At 38.1% G+C, this 22,454-nt stretch overlaps 1 protein-coding gene across 4 annotated transcripts in view; it reads left to right on the top strand.

The window, feature by feature from the left end:
• The window catches only part of vti1a (vesicle transport through interaction with t-SNAREs 1A), a 349,246-nt gene that overhangs the window by 168,204 nt on the left and 158,588 nt on the right, over positions 1 to 22,454 (top strand). For 2 of the 4 annotated variants that reach the window (XM_048550676.2, XM_048550677.2), the window contains 2 exons: positions 17,213 to 17,283; positions 19,512 to 19,573. In XM_048550676.2, coding sequence (XP_048406633.1) covers positions 17,213 to 17,283; positions 19,512 to 19,573 — 133 coding nt within the window. Of the gene's footprint in view, positions 1 to 17,212; positions 17,284 to 19,511; positions 19,585 to 22,454 lie in introns of all 4 variants that reach the window. The other 2 variants (XM_048550679.2, XM_048550680.2) reach the window with 1 other exon arrangement.

Here is a 22,454-nt window from a genome sequence, read left to right as displayed (position 1 = left end):
GTATACTCCTCCCTGTCTGGCTCACAGCGATACTGACCTGCTGCACACTGTACCCTGCCTGCTTCACAACAATGCTGACCAGCTGCACACTGTCCCCAGTCTGGTTCACAGCGATGCTGACCTGCTGCACACTCCTCTTGGTCTCTGGGTGGGGTTGTGGTAGTGACAGAGGGACTGATTACTGTTTGTGTAGAGGCTTCTGGTGATCGAAGACCACTGGATTAAGATGCGTGACAGACAGAGAATGGCTGCTTATTCTGTTTTGAGGGGAATAGTGAAGGAGGGACAGGATAGTTACATTGTGGAGGACTGGAGGGAGAGGGCCCTCATTGAGTCTTTGCACACAGCAATATGTAGAGCGTGGCTGAAACTGAAAATAACATTTTTAATAAATATTTTTAAAATATAGGTTTTCATGTCTGATGATATAGATATTTTTCATTTTTGGAATGTTTTATATTATACATTGAACTGCATTGATTTTTCACTTCTGATTGTGGGGATTAGAAACAAGTTTGAAACGTTAATGTGAGTTCGTATTGGAAAATAGTTAGTGAAGCAATGTTGTCGATACTACATACTGCTGCTACTATGCACCAGTGATGAATAGTGAATAATTTAAAATAAGCGCCACTTAAACACTCTTCTTTTTCCTGCATTATGTTGAGTTTCTTGGTCCTAGACAATTAGAGTGCATTCCATAACATTTCTGATTTGTACCATATAGTTGATGGATAGTTTTGCACAGTCAGACATTAAGCCATTAGACACAGAAATACCAGCCTCTGACGTACTGTTGTAGCTCATCCACTGAAATTCTGGTCAATGGTGAGACCCAGGATGCTGATAGATGTTTTGCTATGGTAATGCCATTGAATGCCAGGGGAGGGTCTAGGCCTGAAACGTCAGCTTTTGTGCTCCTGAGATGCTGCTTGGCCTGCTGTGTTCATCCAGCCTCACATTTTATTATCTTGGAATTCTCCAGCATCTGCAGTTCCCATTATCTCGAATGCCAGGGGAGGTGGTTTAGACTCTCCTTTGGAGATAGTCATCACTTGCCACGTATTAGTCGAAGTTTGAATATTTACTAGATCTTGCTGCAAGTGAACACAGTCTGTTGCATTGTCTGAGGATTTATGAAAAGAACTGAACACTTCAATCATTAGCAAATGCCCTTACTTCTGACGTTATGGTCGAGGAAGGGCCATTGATGAAGCAGCTAAAGATGGTTGGGGCAGTGTTTGGAGAAATGCTTTCTCTCACGGTTGTGATCCCTTACCTCGAAAGCAGTGCCTGCAGGGCCTTTACGCATTGATAAGACTGGGTTCCTTTTTGATTCAGAAGGGAGTCAAAGAGCAACGGAGGTAGGGAGTATAATGGAGTTGAGGCTAGAATTAGATTAGCAATGATGTTATTGAATGGTGGTGCAGGCCCAAGGGACCTAATGAATTTCAGCTGTTAATTTATGTGTTTAAATGTTTGCTGGGCACTGAGTTCTGTCTGTGCCATGCTGCTTCTGCTGTTTAGCATGAATGTAGACAGGTATTGAAGCTTCACCAGGTTGACATTACATTTTTAGGTATACCAGGTACTACTCCTGGCATGCTGCCCTTTGAAACAGTGCTGGTCCCACTTTGGGAGATAGGCCAAATCAAGAGATTATCACTGTGCTACCACTCCAGGTGAGTCCATCCTGTCCAATGAAAGAGTTGGAAACGTTTGTTGAAAAGCATGATTTTATGCAAATAACAATTTTGGGCTATTTGTTTTACCAATCCATAGGAAAGCTCCCTGCATTTTGACAGAGATCCCTAAATGTTAGTACTTGTCTGGTTTAGGTATAACTTCATCTTAGTTAATACCAGGTTGCCTGCCTGGTTTTATTATTTTTTTATAGTAGTTTTGGTACATGTGGGTGATTTGCTTGGTCATTACAGGGGCAAATTGAGAACACCACTTTGTTTTTGGTCTGAAGGTATGTTGCTTTATTTAGATAAGGATGCCAGATTTCTGTTTCCTTAAAAAAAAAAGCGGATGGATTTTTGCATCAATCCTAGATTCATATGGGCATACATTCAGATGAATGTGTACTTTAGTTTCAAGAGTAGACCGCATGGGCCATTGAGCTTGCTGTCCCATTTAATAAGATCATGGCTGATCAGTTGTAATCTTAATGCCATATTCCCACCTACCTCACTTTCCCCTGAAAATCCTCTAACCCTTGCATACCAAAAATCTATTCACCTCTACCACCATTGTGCAGACTATTCCAAATCAGTGTCCATGACGACCTTGCAATTTTTGTCTTAAATTTGCCTCACAATAACTGTAGCATTGTATTAGCTTACCTAATTACTGACTATTGCTGCACACAAACCATTAACGAGAACATCTAGATCCCTCTCCATCTCAGAGCTCCACAAGCATTCACCACGTATATGCTTTTTTATTCTTCCTGCCAAAATGGAATATTTCACTTTTTCCACATTATTCTCCTATCTATATCCCTGCTAGCCTCCTTAAGTCCTTGTCACAACTTACTTTCCTACACATCTTTATTTTGTCAGCAAACTCAGCAACCATACCTTTCGTTGCTTTATTTAAGTTACTTGTATAAATTGTAAAGTATTGAAGACCCAAAATGTTGCTGATAGCATACCACTCATTACATCTTGCCTGAGGAAAAAAAACAAATTTAACTATTCTCTGTTTCCTCTCAGTAAGCCAATCCATGCCAGTATGTTATCCCAAAATCAAGAGTCTTTACCTCCAGAATACTGTTTGATGTGGCACGTGATCAAAATTTGAATTTTTGACAAAATATTCGGAGGTATTAGAAAAAATAGGCTGAGGGAAGGCCAAGATTTGGGGTTTTAGATGTGAAGGATAGAGAGGGAAGCAAGAGAAGAGGGGTGTGGCATATTTGATTCAGGAAAATATTACCACTGTAATCAGAGAAGGTATTTCTGAAGGATTGTCCAGTGAAAATATATGGGTTGAAATTAGAAATAAGAAAGGGATGATCCCCTTGATGCATTGTACTATACACTGCCCCAATAGTCAGAGGGAAATTGAGGCTCAAACATGTAAAAAGATCTCCGATATTTGTAAGGATAATAAGGTTATAATAGTAGGTTGTAATAATTTTCTAAACATTGACTGGGACCGCCATAGTGTTGAAGGTTTGGAATTTATTAAATGTGTTCAATAAGATTTTCTTGATCAATATGTAAACATTCCTATCAGATCTGGGTGGGATGCTGTTTGGACGTTCAGTGTGGGCCTGTTGGGCCAAATGGCTTGTTTTCACACTGTAGGGATTGATGGAAATAAAGCAGGGCAAATGACTGAAGTGATGGTAGGAAACATGTTAGGATCATAATTCTACTACTTTTAAAATGGAAAAGGACAAGCCTTCCACGTAACTTAAAAGTCCTAATTGGAGTAAGGCAGATTTTAACGATATGAGACAGAACTTTCAAAAATTGTTTGGAGTAAATTGTTCGCAGGTAAAGGATAACTGACAAGTGGGAGGCTTTCAAAAAGTGATAACGAGTGGAGAGGCATTGTGTTCCTGTTATAGTGAAAGGTAAGGCTGTAAGATTAAACAACACTAGATGAATGAAAATATTGAGATTCTAGTTAAGAATAAAGAAGAATCATCATATATTTAGATATAGACAATTGGGATCAAATGGATCTCTTGAAGAGTATAAAGAATGTAGGGGCATTCTTAGAGGGAAATCAGAAAGGCAAGGTGGTGGGGGGGGAGCTTTATGAGATAGACTTGGCAAATAAGGTTAAGGATAATCTAAAGAGATTCTGCAAGTATGTTAAGACCAAGACGGCAACTAAAGTGAGAGAAGGACCCCTTAAATACCAATAAGGTCATCTTTGTATTGAACTTCAGGAGATGGGAGAGATATTAAATGAATATTTTACACCAGTTTTTACTGTGGAGAAAGAAATGGAGGTGAGAGAACTTGAACAAATAAATGTTGATGTTTTGAAAACAATTCCCATTACAAAAGGGGAAATGCTGGAGGTCCTGAAAAAATCTCCGGGATCTGATCAAATGTATACCTGGATGTTATGGAAAGTTAAGGAGGAAATGGTAGGGGCCCCTAGCAGAAATATTGCATCATCTATAACCACTGGTGAGGTACTGAAAGGCGGCTAATGTACCTTTATTTAAGAAAGGCTTTAAGGAGACACCTGGGAACTATAGATCTGTGACATTACTGGTGTGTGCGTTGTTGGAGGTGATTCTGAAAGATCGGATTTACATGCATTTGGAAAGGCAAGGAATGATTAGGAATAGTCAGTGTGGTTTTGTACAAGAGAAATGATGTCTCTCAAACTTGATTTGAGTTTTTTTGAGGAAGTAAACAAAAAGATTGATGAGGGCAGAGCAGTAGATGTTGTTTACTTGGACTTTAGTAAGGCCATGGAGAAGGCTCAGCATGGTAGACTAATTAGTAAAGTTAGATCATGTGGGTTTCAGGGTGAGTTTGCCAATTGTGTGTGAAAATGGCTTTAGGTTGGTGACTGAGAATGGTGGTGAAGAATTGTTCTTTGGATTGGAGGCCTGTGACCAGTGGTGTTTCACAGGGATAAGTACTGGGTCCACTTTTGTTTGTCATTTATATAAATGATTTGGATCAGAATATAGGAGGCATGGTTAGTAAGTTTGCAGATGACACCAAAATTGGTGTTATAGGGGGGCAGTGGAGATGGTTATCTAAGATTACACAGAGATCTTGATGAATTGGGTCAATGGGCCGAGAAGTGGAAGATAGAGTGTAATTTGGATAAATGTGAGTTATTGCATTTTGGTAAAACAAACAGGGGCTGGACTTATATAATGAATAGAAGGGCCCTGGGTAGTGTTGTAGAACAAGCGAGACCCAGGGCCTCAGGTAAATAATTCTTTCAAATTTGCATCACAGGGTGGTTAAGAAGGCATTTAGCATCTTTGCCTTCGTTGCTCAGACCTTTGCATAAAGGAGTTGACAGAACATGTTGAGGTCGTACGGGACGTTGATGAGGCTTTTTATCAAGCACTGTGCGCAATTCTGGTCGCACTGTTATAGGAAAGATATTATTAAACTGGAAAGGATTCAGAAAAGGCTCGCAGGGTGTTTCCAGGCTTGGAGGGTTTGAATTATAAAAGGAGACTGGAACTTTTTACATTACTGTGAGGGTCCTGTCAGTATTATCTTCACTGTGGAGGTTCTTTCAGAGATTATCTTGGAGCAACTCAGTTGATAACTGGGGGGGAAATAAAATTCACAACACAAGTCTCGGCTAAATCTGAAATTTTAGCTTAAAGCTGCATGGTTCTGAAATCTTTTCTGCTGTTTCAGGTGGTAAATTTTGCATTTCTGATAATGTAATTGATATGGAAATGAGCACTGTAGTCCACTTGATAATTTTTTTCTGCATGTGATTCCTGTTATGATTTTTTTATGTTACATGAGGCATCACAATGTCCATGGATCACCTTTGTATCAGTCATCATTTTGGAATGTTGTGGGTGATTTTGCTACGTCGATACCCTCTTGCTGCCTTATGCTGGCTTGCCTGTGCCTTGAATTGGGTTTGTTCTTAGCTATCAAAACCTGGAATGGAACTTGAACCTTGGGCCTTTCAACTCAGGCAGGAGAGCTACCACTGAGTCACTCCAATTCCACATTTTGATGAATCTTATGCTACTAAAAGAAAATGCTTTCTCGCTTTCATTGAGGGTAATGATATATATCCTGAACTATGTTTTCTGAGGAGTATAATAATTCTACCATCCAGCATTTCATTACATATGATAAATTGAATTTTAGAAGTTTCAGGTGTTTTTTTGAAAAGGATTTACTTTTGTTTTGTATTTTCTTCTGAATTCTGATAGTTTCTTGTAATTGTATTATGGCTCTTGACTAATCCAGTCATTTCAGAACCACATAATAAATTAGCAGGTGACCTTGGCACACCAATTGTTTAGAAGTAAGGATGATCAAAGGTAGCTAAAAGTTATTACAGAAATATAACTCTATATTGTGCACTTCAGATGTTTATAGATTTACATTAGTGTTATAAAGGACACAGCAATTTTTTTGTTTAGGAGCACACAGCAATTTTTTTTTGAAGAGGACAGTTTTGGAATTTGTACGGTGTGTTTAAATTCCAAATTGCTTGCTCCTCTTTTGCTGAATTACCGTCTAACATAATTTATTAGATCCAAGCAGAAATAAATACTACAGTGATGTGGCACTCTACCAATTAGCTGAGTTTAGAATGAGGTTGCACAGACTTTGTCGACCATTTGTCATTGATCTTGTACAGGCCTTCAGGCTATCAATTGACAGATGTAGTGAAAGAAGCCAAACCCTTCATCTTAAATAAAATGCCATTTAAACTGTCAAATGTTTTGCGTATTTAATAGAGCAACAGCCATAAACTTGCATTTTACCTGTAGCTAAGGGCAATTTTACTACCCATCTTACAAACTCGTATTCTGTTTTATGACCATTGGAGTATTATTTGATCAGAGATTTGTAATTTACAGTCTGAACATTACAGATATATATTCCATATTATTTGATAAGTAAGTTACATTGTTTTTGTTACTTTTTTTCCTTGTTTCTTTCCTGATTCCAATTGAAACTGAATGCAATAGTCAAGAAGCACTAATTGTAACAAGGAGCATCTGCTGTAATCCCTCATACAATTCATATGTTTTGCCGGACTGATTTCCTTTCTTCACATTCTGGCTTTAAATTTAAAAAGCAGTTGGATTGAATTTTGTTTGTTCTTTGAAATGAGAGTATTTTGTATGCTGCTTTAATGGTGGGATTGACTTGTAATTAAATGAAGTTTCCTAAAAGAATAGGAACAGACTAACACATGGCAGACAATATGTTACTCTGCTCAAAAGAGGTGAATTAGCGTAAAGTAGCTTGCCCTTTTTCGTCTACAATGTCTACTGACTGTAAGTGGGCTCACCTTGAGATAAATTTCAAAGTACTGATTTTCTAAATTGGAAATAGCATGAAATAAATAGCTATTAAAAACCTTTGAAAAGATTTTGTGACAGTAATAGGTATGACATCTGAAATGAGTCTAATTCAAAATATGTCTAATTGTACATGATATTGATAGTCTGACAAAATAATTCTAGCCCATGTTCATCAGAATACATCAATTTGAAAAATGTGTTGCCTGTTAAATTCTACACAAGAAGTGCCTCCTGTCAAGGGTTTAATATATTTTCTTTGCAAGACAAGGTAAATGCAGAAGCGTTATCTAAAGTACTTTATCCAAAATAGGAAGTACTGTAATTTCCTTCCCAAATCCTAAAGAACAGCTATGAAATTATCATTTATGGCAGCAAGGTCCATTAACCATATGAAGTTGTTTCAGATACAATCCAGGAGTAATAGAGACCCACCCATGATGTCATTTTTGCTTTTTGTCTTATCTTGGTTCACTTTCATTACTGATAAGTGATAATGGGAACTGCAGATGCTGGAGAATCCAAGATAACAAAGTGTGGAGAAACTTTAAAACGTCAGCTTTTGTGCTCCTGAGATGCTGCTTGGCCTGCCGTGTTCATCCAGCTTCACACTTTGTTATCACTTTCATTACTGTCTCTTTATCCTTTGCTAAATGTGTTTGCTAAGATTTGCTTTCAAAGCTGCAGCATCTTTTCTCTCGGTTACTTTCTCACCTCTGACTTATTTCACACGCATTCTATCTTAAATTGTCCCTTTTCTGTATCAGATCAACAATCATCACACAAATCTTGTCTCATCTGTACAATAATCTGGTTCTGATAAAGGGTTATGGATATGAAATGAGAACCCAATCTTACATTTTCCATGGATTCTGCCTGACCTCTTGAGGTTTCATCAATTTGTATTTGCTTTGGAAAAAAAGATGTATGCAGATCAGATTAGCCTAAATAACAAGATAATTTTGAAAAGCTGAATGTGTATTAAGTGTTACATTTACTGAACAGGGTTTTGTGTCCATAATGAAGATGCCAGTTGCCAACTTGAGAAGTAATAGCATGTTTTTATTTGTTGCTTCTTGCGTTGGGAGCTTCGTTAGAAAGGCCAGAATTTATTGCCCATTCTCAATTGCTGTTGATTTGTTTACTTTTGTCTCTGAGAACTTATTTACCATTTAAGCATTGTTTATGTGTGTTGCACATGTACATAGTTAATACAAGTATGAAACCAAGTTTGCACCTCAGCGTCAGTGTTTCTATATGCAGTGACTGCATTTTCATTCTTTATTTTAAATATAAAAGTTATAAAAGCAGGTATCTATTAGACCATGATTATGGGTTCAATTTAGGTTGACAGGAGAGTTCCAACTAAAATGATCCTGGTGAATGTTTAATGACGTTTCTCTGATAAATATCATTGAAGTTTTCCATATGTAGCTGTAATAAAGGGACTGGTAGAGCTCCTAAGGTCTTGACTAATTGTGTAGATTGCTTTTAAGTTTTGAGCAACTTTTATTGGATAATTATCTGCGAAGAAGTGTTAGATCTTGTAGCAGTGTTTCATAAAATGAAGAGTCAGGTCTGAGGTGTGTTTTATTTCTTAAAAAAGTTAATTAGAAGGCAAATCAAATTATGGTCATCAGTCTAGATCTGTCATTTTTTAAATGGGTGCTGTCAGTGCTTTAATCCAGTGTAATCCAATCATTAAATGTGTTTTCATTGATTTAAAGTCACATTTCTAATGTACTACCAGCTCTGCACTGAGTGTTAAAAGTAATCTGGTACCAACTAGGTATTCTGTCTTAATTTATTCAAGTGTCTGCCTCGTTCATCATGTATTACATATTTTTGAACATTTGAGAAAAGTATGAAGTATTAAAGAAACCTGAAGACTTTTGCAATCAGCTTTATACCAACTGAAATACAAAAAAATGTAACCATCTGGATTTTATGGTCATCAGTAAGGGGTGCCACATGCCATTCATTACATTTATAGATGCCATGCAGCAACCAGTGATCAATTTCAGTGCAGAATTCTCCACAGGGCCTCTCTGTGAGGAATTTTCCCTGGGTCATGGAGGATGAGAAATTGAGATTCCTAGCACGCATTGTTTTGGACAAAGAGTGGCCTTAGAGCTCCAAAATTATGCCCACCATGCACGTACAAACCTTTGGGGAAAAATCTTACTAAGTACAGTTATTAGTAAGGACGTTGTCTCTCTGTCTCTCTGTCTCTCTGTCTCTCTCTCTCTCTCTCTCTCTCTCTCTCTCTCTCTCTCTCTCGCTCTCTCTCACACACACACATACATTCACTCTCTCACTCACACTCACACTCACACACACAAAACAATAGCTGCATGTGTACAGGGCAGGTAGAACATGATGCCATCAGCCTATAAAACTGATTTGATGCCTAAACTCATTTTGGAGCTAAACACTCCAGCTAACACCCTCTGTTAACCTTTCGTAGCTGGATCCCCTTCCTCCCTCCCAGTGCTGTTTACAGGGACCATTCCACTACATCATGAAGGATTGTCCTTCTCACCCTCTTGCCTCCTGAGGCGTGGTATCTCTGAGGTTAAAGCACCATCAGTCACAGAGCATGGAAACAGACCCATCGGTCCAACCAGTCCACACTGACCATGTTCTCAAACTCACCTAGTCCCACCTGCATGCCCCTGGCCTATATCCCTCCAAACCTTTCCTATTCATGAAGGTATCCAAATGTCTTTTAAACATTGTAACTGTGCCTGCATTCACTGCTTCACCTAGAAGTTCATTCCACACATGAACCATCTTCTTGTGTAAAAAGAAATTTGCCGCTCGTGATTTTTAAATCTTTGTCCTCCCACCTTAAAAATACGCCCCCTACTTTTGAATCCCCCTACCCTAGGGAAAAGACCTTTACTATTCACCTTAACTATGCCCCGCATGATTCTATAAATCTCAACTTCCTAAGCTCCAGTGAAAAATGCCCCAGCCTATCCAGCCTGTCCTTATAAATTAAGCCCTCCATTCCTAAAAACATCCTTGTAAATCTTTTCTGAACTGTCTCCAGTTTAATAATATCCTTCTTCTAACAGGATGTGCAGAACTCCAGAAGGGGTCTCAACAACATTCTGTAATCCTCAACATGATACCCCAACTCCCTATACTCAAAGGCCTGAGCAATGAAGGCAAGCGTACTAAACGACGTCTAAACCATCTTGTCTAACTGTTACACAAATTTCAGAGAAAAATGTACCTGACTCCTTAGGTCTCTCTGTTCTATAGCACCAGGCCCTACCATTAATTGTATAAGCTTTCTCCTTGTTTATATTACCAAAACGTATGATCCTGCCCACCTATAGGTTTAGCTGAGTCAATATACAGGCAAGTGGAGAAAGCCGTAGGAGCTAAACAAAACAAATTTTTGGAGTTAAGGACTAGATTGAGTGAACTGTGCTTAAATCACTGCTTCACCTGGAAGGTGTGCCAGCTGTCTCTTTCTGTCTAATGAGACATCAGCTCTGTGGTCTGGTATGACTGTGGCGACTTTACTTCTATTTTACCATTGCACCGTTTTTAATTGAAGCAAATTACTGCAGATGCTGGGGTTGTGATGTGTTTCATGCTGTTGAAAAATAGGGAGAGGCAGAACTCTAATGGAAGTCAAGGAATGGTTAATGTGAAAAAGATTAGAGAACAAAGTGGTTCATAGAACAAAAGGCAAAGAGAATGCAAATGGCACAGAGGAGACAAAGCAAAGATCATGAGAAGGTGTTAATTTTAAAATAAAGGTCAGCTCTGACTGAAAGCAAAGGCATGAGAACAAGGTACAGACACAATGGCATAAGCAAAAATTAAAATAGAGGGTAGTATATATGTTGTGAAGTTGTTGAACTCAATGTTGAGGTCAGAAGGTTGTGAATTGCCCAATCAGAAAAAGTGATGCTGTTTCTCCAGGAAAACAAAAAGCCCCAGAAGGACATTGGATACTATAAATCAGAAACAAAAACAGAAATTGCTGGAAAAAGCTCAGCAGGTCTGGCAGCGTAGTGGAGAGAAATCAGAGTTAATGTTTCAGGTTGAATGACTCCTCTTCAGGACAGAAAAATGCTCCAAAGAAGAGTCCCTCAATCTGAAATGTTAACTTTTCCTTCCGTCTGCAAACGCTGCCAGATATGTAAAGTTTCTCCAGAAATTTCTGTTTTTGTTTTAAATTTCCAATATCTGCAGTTCCTTGCTTACTATTATGGTGAAAGTGCCTTTGTGGACAGTGGCATCTTTGGAACCAATACAATGGAGATGGAGAAACTGGGAGAATGGACTGGAGTGCTTGCAGGAAGCAGAGTATGAGAAGTATAGTCACTGTAGCTGAGGAAGTCACTGAAGAACCTGCCATTGGAAATTAGGAAAAAGAGGTCAAGAAAGGGAAGGGAGGAGTCAGAGATGGACTGGGGAAGATGAGAGAAAGGTAGGTAGAAATTGGAAGTAAAGCTGATTAATGTTTCCAGATTTGGATCAGAGCAGGAAGCAGCATTGAGATAGTCATGGATGTACCAGAAAAAAGCACTGTGGGAGGGAGCCCAGAGTAGGACAGGAACAAGCATTTCATATAGTCATAAGATGACAGGCATGCCAAGGGCCCAGGTGGGTAACCATAGCCAGGAAAGACCCACAAGTTAAAGGAGAAATGATTGAATGAGAACAAGATCAGCCAGCTAGACAAGGGTAAGGTTGGAAGGCAGTTGTTCAGACCTTCATTCAGTGGTGAAGGAGAGTCTGTCAGATAGTCCTGACCTCCCAGTTTGTTGCAGGTTAGTTGCTGGTTTGTGTCTTCTGACTGTACAAACATGTGCTGTTTTCTATTGTTGTTTAAGTTACTATGTCTGTGATGTAGCAAGCATGGAAGAATATTTTTCTGCTTTCGAGGCTTCTGCACAAATCATTTGCTTCCAAACATTAGTGCATTAATAGGCCTTCCTATTAGAATACAACAATATCACCAAGAGCAGATCAACTCTTGTAAGATGGAAAAAGAGAACGAAGACATCAGCAAGAGACTGTACTTGAACGTAATGCAGGAAATAATGGACAAGACATCTGCACCTCATTGTAGACATTCTGAATGAAGTTTGTTACCTGTTGCTGCCATACTTCAATCTCAAATCCAGATGAGTTCAACATTGCCAGTGGCCTGACATGGTTCTGGTGAAGCGCTCTTATATGACTGGTTCCATTCATTCTTGAGCTCGGAATATGTTCCAAATCTCCTTTTTTGCCTACTGTTGCTTAATGAAAGGACACTGAAGCTCAACATCCTAAGAAAACTATAGAACTGTGTAGAACAAGCACAGAGCTTTGCTAGGATTGCAAGCTTTTCCAATGTGCAGGGTGCCATTGACTTTGCTTTCCTGTTGTCACTTGTTAGCACTGGAACCAAACGTGATTCCTATCCTTGCACATCCAACATCTAATTGATGTGTGACTATAGGCAGTGAATCATGAGGTCAGTGTCTGTTGTTTTGGCAGCAGTGATGAAATCCTTCATTCTGTAGCAATCTGCTGTGCCACCTACATTTGAGTTCAGATTGCTGCTGGGCAATGAGGTCAGTCTGTTGTAGTGTGGCTCATGAGTCTACTGGTAATTCACACACATATGTGCTACATATATACAATAACTGCCATACTATGCTGCCAGCACAAATGCTAAAGACAGAACATTGGTGCCCTGAAACAATGCATCCACTTTCTAAAATGCGCTGGAGGAAGAGTCCTGCTAAACCTGATAGTTCTGGTTTCAAGATTCATGCTACATGATGCACAACCTCATTATCTTGAGGGCATAGCTCTTGCCACTAGCTACGTGAGTAGCAGAGGAAATGGGAGGATGATGATGGCATGAGGTAATCCAGACTGCCCTCCTCCAGCTGGGCTGTCTGGAAATAACTCATTTATGAGCAAAGCCAGTAATTGCAACTTATTTCTCCATTTCCAGTTCCAAGGGTGTTTGATCACAGTACAAAAAGTAAAATCATCCACAATGCTAAAGGAAAAAAAACAAAATAAATGCGGCAAATTTAGAAATGAAATCACTGCTGCTATATACCAAGTCAATTATCTCCCTTCCACATTCTCAACACTTTGCTGTCAAAGTGCTGCAGTAGTGTACTTACCCTAGTGGATGCAACATTACTGATGGAAAACTGCTGATTTTAAGTTGGAGAGACTGCAGATAGCCTTTGAAGATGACCTCTATCATCACTGTATTAGTACACTCAGCCGCAGACTGTGCAGCCTCAACATTGTCAGCTGTTGTATGAGCTGTCCGGGTGATGGGCAATAGCACAGACTTGGCAGAATGGAGGGCGGATGTGATCATCCTGAGAGAAAATGAAAGAGTCAGTGCCAAAACCAATCTCTGCCCATGGTTTTCATCAACACCCTTGATCTCTCTCAGGAATCTATTGGAGGACAGATGAGTGGATTGCTATCACACTCCACGAGTCCCTTACCATGGATTTATAATCTTGAGAGATTAATTTTTTTTAAGAACCTGGACCATAATTATTTATTAAAGGCATCATCTTCCAGTGAAAATGTTCACACTTAACAGAAACTTCTTTATGTGCAAGAAAAGAATGAATGATAGGTTGAAGAATAAAACTACAACATTAATATTTATTCAAATGGGGTAAGCACATAAGAACCTAAGATCTGGGAGTAGGCAATTCAGCCCCTTTAGCCTGCTCTTCCATTTAATATGATCATGGATGAACTCACCTCGGTCTGATCTTTACTTTGTTGCCCACTCTCCATAAACCTTCAACCCATTACTCTTTATGAACTTGTCTATCTCTTCCTCAAAGTCCCAACATCCAGCACACTGTAGGATGGTGAATGCTATAGATTCATGACCCTTTGAGAGAAGTAATTTCTCCTCATCACTGTTTTAATTGTGTTGCTCCTTATTCTAAAACTGTGACCTCTCATTCTAGATTGCTCAGATGAGGAAACAGCCTCTCACTGTCCACTTTGTCAATCCCTTTTAACATCTTAGATACCTCACATAGTTCTCCTGTCATTCTTCTGAACTCCAGAGAGTATGGGCCTAAACTGTTCAATCTTTCTTCATAAGACAATACCTTCACGTCTGGAATTAATGTAGTGAAGCTATAAGCACAATTTGTAGCGTATTTCTTCATTTACTTTCTTACATTTGACAAATCACTTCAGTTTATGCTTCCAAAAGCTTCAAAAAGTTATTAATTTCTTGGCAATTGTAGGTGATCAATGCAAAACTGGGGAATATCATTCATTGTAATTCAGACCCGGCATGTTTGTAATTTACAAGCAACTTGCAATCCAGTTGACCAGTAATCTCTCCATTCTACAACCACAATAAGCCGTTGACTTAATGAACTTCAACTCCACTTTGCAATCGTAGCCTGAAGTAAAAACCATGAAAATCAGGGCATTGTTTATAAAGAGGAGCAATAATATCTAAATAGTTCAAGTATGTATCCCTAATACATTCAGGATATTTTAAAAAACTAGATTGCACAATCTATTCAGAACAGAATTTACCATGTTTAATGGATAAAGGCACAAATTTCTATGAAAGAGAAACTTCTCAGTTCCCTTAGTTCTTCAATGTATCAACTGGTGGTACATGACAATCTGAATTCTAAACATCTCCAGAAGTCCCTGTTGGTGCTATTCCATACTGGACAACAGAATGTATTTTTAGTTAGTTTATGCTTCATAAATTACATTTGCCACTGGCTTATGATGCGCTGATTGCAGCTTATGTAAATAGAGCTCACAGTCGCTATGAAACACTTCATCAAGTATGCTGGACAAGAACTATTTAAGTGTACGTGAGTTCAAATGATTGCTGAAGTTGGAATGAAAAGCCATCAGTGGCTCAAGAAAAGTGCCTTTAGAAGTGACATTAAAATTTTCAGAAGGATTTACTCTATAAGCCATTTCATTTCTTTTAAACTTGGGGTTTAGCCAAAATCACATACACGAAGAGCTATCTCAATACTAAGCAGTCTTTTTTTGGGGGGCATCGGCATTATTTATTGGTAAAATAGAAATTGGTGTTCAATATTGTTGCTCATTCTGTCAATGACTCCCTGGTTCTTGTGTTTAAATCAAATAGAGGTGCTAAGAAGACAGCATGAAATTAAAGTAACTTTATATTTTATTGTATCAAATGAACAAGGAAAGCAATTATAAATTTTTCCAACATTGGTTAAGTTTGTTTTTCTGATACACTTATAAGGAATTGATGAAATGTAGCCTTTGTCTTATCATCCATTACTGATTTTTTGCATCTGAATTTACACTCATTTCCCATAATAAGCATTTTAAACAGCTTCTACCAAATTGCCGCAGTCAGTTTTAACACACTTGGAAAAGGGGAATGAGATTTGCAAATGATAAATGGGGAAGTTGACTACCTAACTAATAAAGATTTGTCTTAATCAAGTATGATTTGTCAGAACAGGAGCGCACCAGGGTCAGGGCAGGCGCAATGAATAATACAGCATTCACAGGAGGAAAGGACCACAGAAATGCGTAATAAATATGCTGTGATTACCCAGTGCTAATTCATATTCAGAGGATGAATTATTTCAGGCCAGTCACGAGGATGCTGAGCTTTGCCGGCCTTGATAGAGCTGTTTAAGCATGAGAAAAAGTTTTTTTAAAAATATCCTTTTAAGTGTGTATCTTCAAGCTTGTCATTACCTTGAATGTGTTTATTCAGAAGCTCGAGCTCTAGAGTCATCGATGTCATGGCTGCACTTTCTGCTTTTGGCTGTTCTCCTTGTGAAAAGGGCCAAAGTTCGTCAGTCGTGCTGCATACTGAATAAAAAAAAACTCTTGCAAAATTGATGATGGTCCCAATTATTTATCTGTGCAGACAGTCAGAGTGAAACAGATGCCATCATGCCCCACACCAGGATGAAATTAATGTATGATGTTTTGATCCCTATGTGTCAAGACAACAATTCATTTTGTGATATTCCAGCGGACATGCTTCTTTTCCTTGTTTATTGACTTCACTAGTCATTGACTATGAGGAAAAAACACAATTCATCAAAGTGACAATGTTTTACCCTCAATTACTGTCTGTGGCATTGTCACATTTGCTGGTAGAAATAGATTGAATCATTAGAACCAAGGTGAAGATGTCAACTTGGCAGCCAAACGAAACAGAAAGAAACCTAATTAACCAACCTGCTTTGAATCAGCAGTATTTAATGGCATCTCGTTCCTTTTTAATAAAAAAATGGCTTCAGATCATCTTGAAATATTTGACTTGGTGTATTCTTTTTAATACAAAAAACTCTTAAAACACATTGAACCTTTAGGTACTACACTACACAAAATCCCCTGAGATAAACCACCACTGAAGAAATCCCTTAATGGGAACATCAATTACTAGTCAAATATCTGAAAAAAATATTTATGTTGCTACATCTGTCATTGTTAACTCCAACATTTAACACTTTCACGAACTCTGCATGAGCTGCATCATCATGTTTTGTTTAATGTTAGTTTATTGTTAATAAAGATTTAATTTATTACTTTTTTTCAAAAATGCACTTAATATACCTTTCAAAATAATGATTTTAATTCAACACCTCTGAAATTGCTGCTGTCTATTAATATTTTCAAAAATTTAATTCAAGATCGATTATAGAGTATATGCCAGTCCTTCAGTTAGAAGTATTTGAGAGAATTTAAACAAGAGGAATAAGTGTTTCCACATGTTAACATTGATTCTTGAGTTGAATGTTCAAGCAAGAATATAATGCACTGAATTGTGGAGAAACGTAAGTTTTATTTTTTAACTCCCTCAAGAATAGGCTTCTTACTTCTAATCTTTCTGCAGATAGCTTTTATGTTATGTTTCCATTCTTTTAGTAAAAGTTATTAAATATCTCCTGCAGTAGTTCTCTTTCCACAGCTTCTGTGTATAAAGTGATGTAGAAGCTTATTTACTAGTAGTAACATTACATTAGGTCCTATTATTGCAGGGGTTTTCTTCAATGGAAGTTACAATGAGACTGTTAACAGAAGCTATTTAGGTTGTGTGATTTGCTAGAATGTAAGCTTAGATTCAATCTTACTGCACTACCCTGTGAATAGATTTTAATGTGTACTTTTTCAGTTTTTAATATACATTGTTTAACTTGTGACCTTTGATTACAGAGCAAATTGGACAGGAGATCTTAGAGAATCTTCATCATGACAAAGAGAAGATTCAACGAGCTCGGGAAAGGGTGAGTTTGAGAATATATAACTTGCAGTAGTTCTAATCATCTACTATGGAAGACAAGACAGAACAAAGGGCTTTCAAGGATTGTTTTTAAGGACAAGCATTCATTTTAATAAATTAATGAAATTTGTAAATGAAAATGCTTTAGTAATTGCTAAATGGCAGCAGTTAAATTTCTAAGATAATAAAATGCGAGGCTGGATGAACACAGCAGGCCCAGCAGCATCTCAGGAGCACAAAAGCTGACATTTCAGGCCTAGATCCTTCATCAGAGAGGGGGATGGGGTGAGGTTCTGGAATAAATAGGGAGAGAGGGGGAGGCGGACCGAAGATGGAGAGAAAATAAGATAGGTGGAGAGGAGAGTATAGGTGGGGAGGTAGGGAGGGGATAGGTCAGTCCAGGGAAGACTGACAGGTCAAGGAGGTGGGATGAGCTTAGTAGGTAGGAGATGGAGGTTTGGCTTGGGGTGGGAGGAAGGGATGGGTGAGAGGAAGAACAGGTTAGGGAAGCAGAGACAGGCTGGACTGGTCTTGTGATGCAGTGGGTGGAGGGGAAGAGCTGGGCTGGTTGTGTGGTGCATCTCCAGCATCTGCAGTTCCCATTATCACACTTAAATTTCTAGTTCAGACTGAAGTTAGGAATCTGTTAGTTTTTAAGCTTCCTATCTACCAACATGAGGACACAACACTCATTTTTCCAATATCAGCTTGTGTGAAGTAGAACTGTTTTGCATTTTGCTTTTTCCACGTAACTTTGCTTTAATGAATGTATTTTAGCTCTAGGTAATTTTAAAATTGCACATTGTTGTTAATCTAAGATGGTTCAACTTTCTAATCACTTTAGCAGAAAAACAAGATCCACTCGTTTATGCTGATATGTTAAAACTGTACAGATTTCTACAACTTTTTGAAAGCTTTTGCCAATGAAGTTATTAAAATGTCTTCTGTATAAACTTATTGATTTCTACAGATTCAAAAGATATCTAGCTAAAATGTGAATGGATAATCCATTTTGATTTGTTTTGAACTAATAACCAAACATAAGTACACCAAATTGACATATATTCTGTATTTCTTAAAGTTGTAGTCGTATTCACACACATTGTCAAAGGATGTTGTATTTTGATTAGTGAATTGAGTGACTGAATCTAATTATTGTGTAAGGATTTCAAATTAAAGTCACTTCAGCAAGATAGTTTGCCTAACCATTTCCTTATCCACATATCATGTTATTTGTGGTATTGTATACTTTGATATTACGAAGGATATGCTGCACACTTTGCTATACAAAACTACAAGATACCTTTTCTTGATTTGGTTATTTTTCTTTTATTATTGTATGTTGTTTTCATTTATTATTACTTAATTTCCCTCATGGCTGTGTATCATCAGGGCGATAGCATTACAAAAGAACAGCTAAATAATGCAGTAGTAGAATGACTACAGTTTGGACTCAGGACCTCTAAATGTGTTCACAGTTCTTGATTTTCCTTTGATGTCTGTGAATTTCAAGGTGAACAATATCCACTGCCAGTTTTTTTCCATTTTAAGGATTGTATGCATAGTGTGAAAGTGGCTTAAGTATTGTAAACCCATCCTTCTGCTCATTCCATAATACCAAAGTCAAGATAGTAAACGTTTTATGTTTGCTTATTTCTACAAAAGAAAAATGCTAGTAATGAATATTAAAATTAGACATTAGTTTTGGTGTTGATACATCCTTAAGAGACACTAATGTGTTTGAACTTAAAGAAGAAAGGCAGAATGGGGCACACCATTTTGATTACAAAGATATTTTGCAGTATGCAAACTTTTTATGTAATATAGATCATCACCTTTAAGTGTTTGCCAAATGATGTTTGTTAACGTTAATGCCTCCTTAAATGCAGAGCCTAAATGATCAAAGTGGCTTCTGTCAAGATTTTTTTAAACTGCAAATGTTGGAAATACACAGCAGATTTGTCATTGTCTGAGAAGAAGACATGAATTGTGTGTTGAGATTGCAGATGCTTTGTCGGATCTAGAAAGATCGGTTTCATGTTGATGTTTTAGCTGAGCTATCCCTTTTTCTTAGTAGAATACTGCTGGCTTTCTTCTAAAAGAACAAAAATAGGTTCCTATCAGTGACGGTATAGACCTGTTTTCAATCTGAAAGATGATTGTTGTGTTATAAAATAACTATCTTGAATTATTCTGCTGTGTAATCCCTTCCTTTCTCACTCTCATTGTCAGCTGCGTGAAACTGATACAAACCTTGGTAAGAGCTCCAGGATCTTGACAGGAATGTTGCGAAGGTAAGGTCAAGGTAGGAGTCTGTTGTGCTTTTTCTATAAATAAGTTTTCCTCATTCCTTGAATGAATGTCTCCCAGCACACAAGTACCATTGATTTGATTTGAGTTTTCCTATTCCTTTTTAATGCTTGCTTTATCATTTCAGTAGCTTTTTTATTGAGTGCATGCAGAACAGAGAGCACAAATGCATCTCACATAAAGAATAATGCAAATTGTGCGTTGATACTCAGTGGGGACATTGTTTCATGCTAACAGGACTAAAAACAGTGTAAGTTGATAATTAAAAGTTGTGTGCTGTGGGAGTGCTAGTATTAATAGTTGAATTTATATAAAACACTGATCCAAAGAAGTGATTTGAGAGACATTTTGGAATAAAATTTTAATTTAATATTTGGTTTCCTGGTTTTAAATTTAGTGCAGATTTTCCGATCTCAAGTGTAAAAGCCAAGAACCAGTGATTACAACAGTTTGATAGAACTCTGGATGCATATATTTAGGTGTTCAGAGGTCATTTTGAGTTTGTTTTCTTTCTAACTTTTTGTAATGATAGCTGGCAATCTCTTACAAAGGTTGGCATAGTAGGTTCACACAACTTTGGCAATTATATCATAGGATAAAATAAAAGGTCATCTAATAAGATGCGTATAATGTCCAAGGAAAAATAAAAGTCGATGTGATTGGGTGATGAGTGGCAGAAGTTCAAGTGAAGTTGAACATATCAGCAACAGATTGGGTTCATTAGGGTAGAGGGGTTATGTGATGGCTCCAGCTTTCCATGAATGATCAGATGTCAGTATATTATATCATAATAGGAGAACACCATTCTCATCAATAAAACACTATTTTCCTTTTTGGGCAGCTGATACCGCCTTTCACACATAAAGAGGTGTCTAAATGTTTTTAATACCTACAATTGAATCCTCACAGTGAGAAGAATGGAAATTCTGGGCACAAATCAGTGACTGTAATATGTTTGTAGAATGAAAATATATTTCAATGAAGACACCAAAAATTAAATACTACGGGGACCAATTTTCATCTCAATGCTCTCTCGTTTATGTTTAGGAAGTGTGAGTGCTGAAAAGTGTATGGAACTATGAACTTGGCAATGGAGACTGTTCCATGTTAACGTTCGGGGTAATTTAGATAGGCAGAGCACCTGGTTCAGTATCCGACTGATGCATGCAAGTTAGGTCCAGCGATTTTTAGCGGATCAGATGTTGCGTTCGGCAGAAAAAGGCTGAGTTTCACAAGGATTTTCATGCAAACTTACACAAGCATGAACTTCCACCTTTTCCTTCTGGATCTTTTCCTGTCCAAAAGCCAACCACCACTGGTGAAGAAGCAACAGTTCTTCAATTTTTCAATCAACCTGTAAGTACCAATCTCTGGAGCAGGTGGAACTTTAACCTGTGCCTCCTGGATAAGAGGCTAGGATGCTACCACTGCACCACAACATCCCCTTACAAATTAATTTTGATTTTGAATTTTCTGATGAATAACTTCAACCTCATAAACTTGCAATTGTCGAATCTAGGTCAACTGCTTGGAAGGCAGTTATGCTCATCTCAGTGCTATCATTGTTGACAGTTACACAACTCCTTTGGATATTTTTTAGTCAACCTGTTCAGATTGCTATTTCACACTTTTGGAAAAGGACTTGAACTTGGGCCTCTGAGTTAGGAGCATTACCACTGTGTCACAAGAGCCCTACCACTACCACTGATCCACATGACTCATCTCTGGGATAGGAGAGATTGAACTTGGACCCGCTGACCTAAAGTTTGGGACACTACCACAACACTCCTTACTTTAGATTTTTTTTAAAATCAGTTTGTTCAGAGATGTTACTACATGCCTCTGGAACAATTGGGACTTGAACCTGGGATTCTTGGTCTAGTGGTAGAGATACTCCCATTGACTCAGCAGACCCTCCAATTAAACGCCCCTTCCTTATTTACACACATCCATTCACACAGAGATCAGCCATTCCCTGTTAGGGAATTGAACTCTGGTCCCCTGCATAGCAGGCAGGGATACTAACCACTGTGCTACTGTGGAGCTTTCAATTACGCTCTTCACCTTTAATATATCCATAAGTGTTACTGGGAAAGCAATGACCTAGTGGTATTAATGCTAGACTGTTAATCCAGAAACACTAGTTGATGTTTTGGGGACTGGATCCAAATCCCACCATGGCAGATGGTAGAATTCGAATTCAATATAAAAAAAAATCTGGAATTAAGAGTCTAATGTTAACCATGAAACCAGTTGTCAGGAAAAGCCCATCTGGTTAATTAACACTCTTGAGAGAAGGAAATCTGCCATTTTTTACCTGATCTGGTCTGCAGACCCCCATCAATGTGGTTAATTCATAACTGCCTTCGGGGCGATTAGGGATGGGCAATGAATGCAGGACTAGCCAGCAACACCCTCATTCCATTTTTAATTTAAAAAAACACAACTGAACAACACTTTTTCCCACTATAAAATCACATATGGAAGTTCTCACATATTATCCACTGCCACTAAATCAGCCATGTTTCCAACTAATCAATTTCAGTGCAAAGCCTGACAAGGACACTGAAATACCCGCAGAAGTGAGGGACAGAGAGAGAGATATATCAAAACAGATGGAAGGGAAGATAAGGCACTCCACCCCTATACTGCCCACCCAATTACACACCTCTCAGATGTTTTTCCCTCTTGATTTTTTTTCCCCTAATCAACCCATTCAGAGATGTTATTACAAATCTCTGGAGGATGTGGAATCTGAACCTGGGTTCCCTGGCTCAGAAGTAGAGACACTACTGCTGTACCATGAGAACCCTCCCAAAATTGAACTATCCAAATGTGCTGCTGTGTCAAGTTTGTCCTAACTAT

The sequence above is a fragment of the Stegostoma tigrinum genome, chromosome 20 (genome assembly GCF_030684315.1).
Source record: "Stegostoma tigrinum isolate sSteTig4 chromosome 20, sSteTig4.hap1, whole genome shotgun sequence".
Classification (NCBI taxonomy): domain Eukaryota; kingdom Metazoa; phylum Chordata; class Chondrichthyes; order Orectolobiformes; family Stegostomatidae; genus Stegostoma; species Stegostoma tigrinum.
This window is presented reverse-complemented; position numbering and strand designations above follow the sequence as displayed.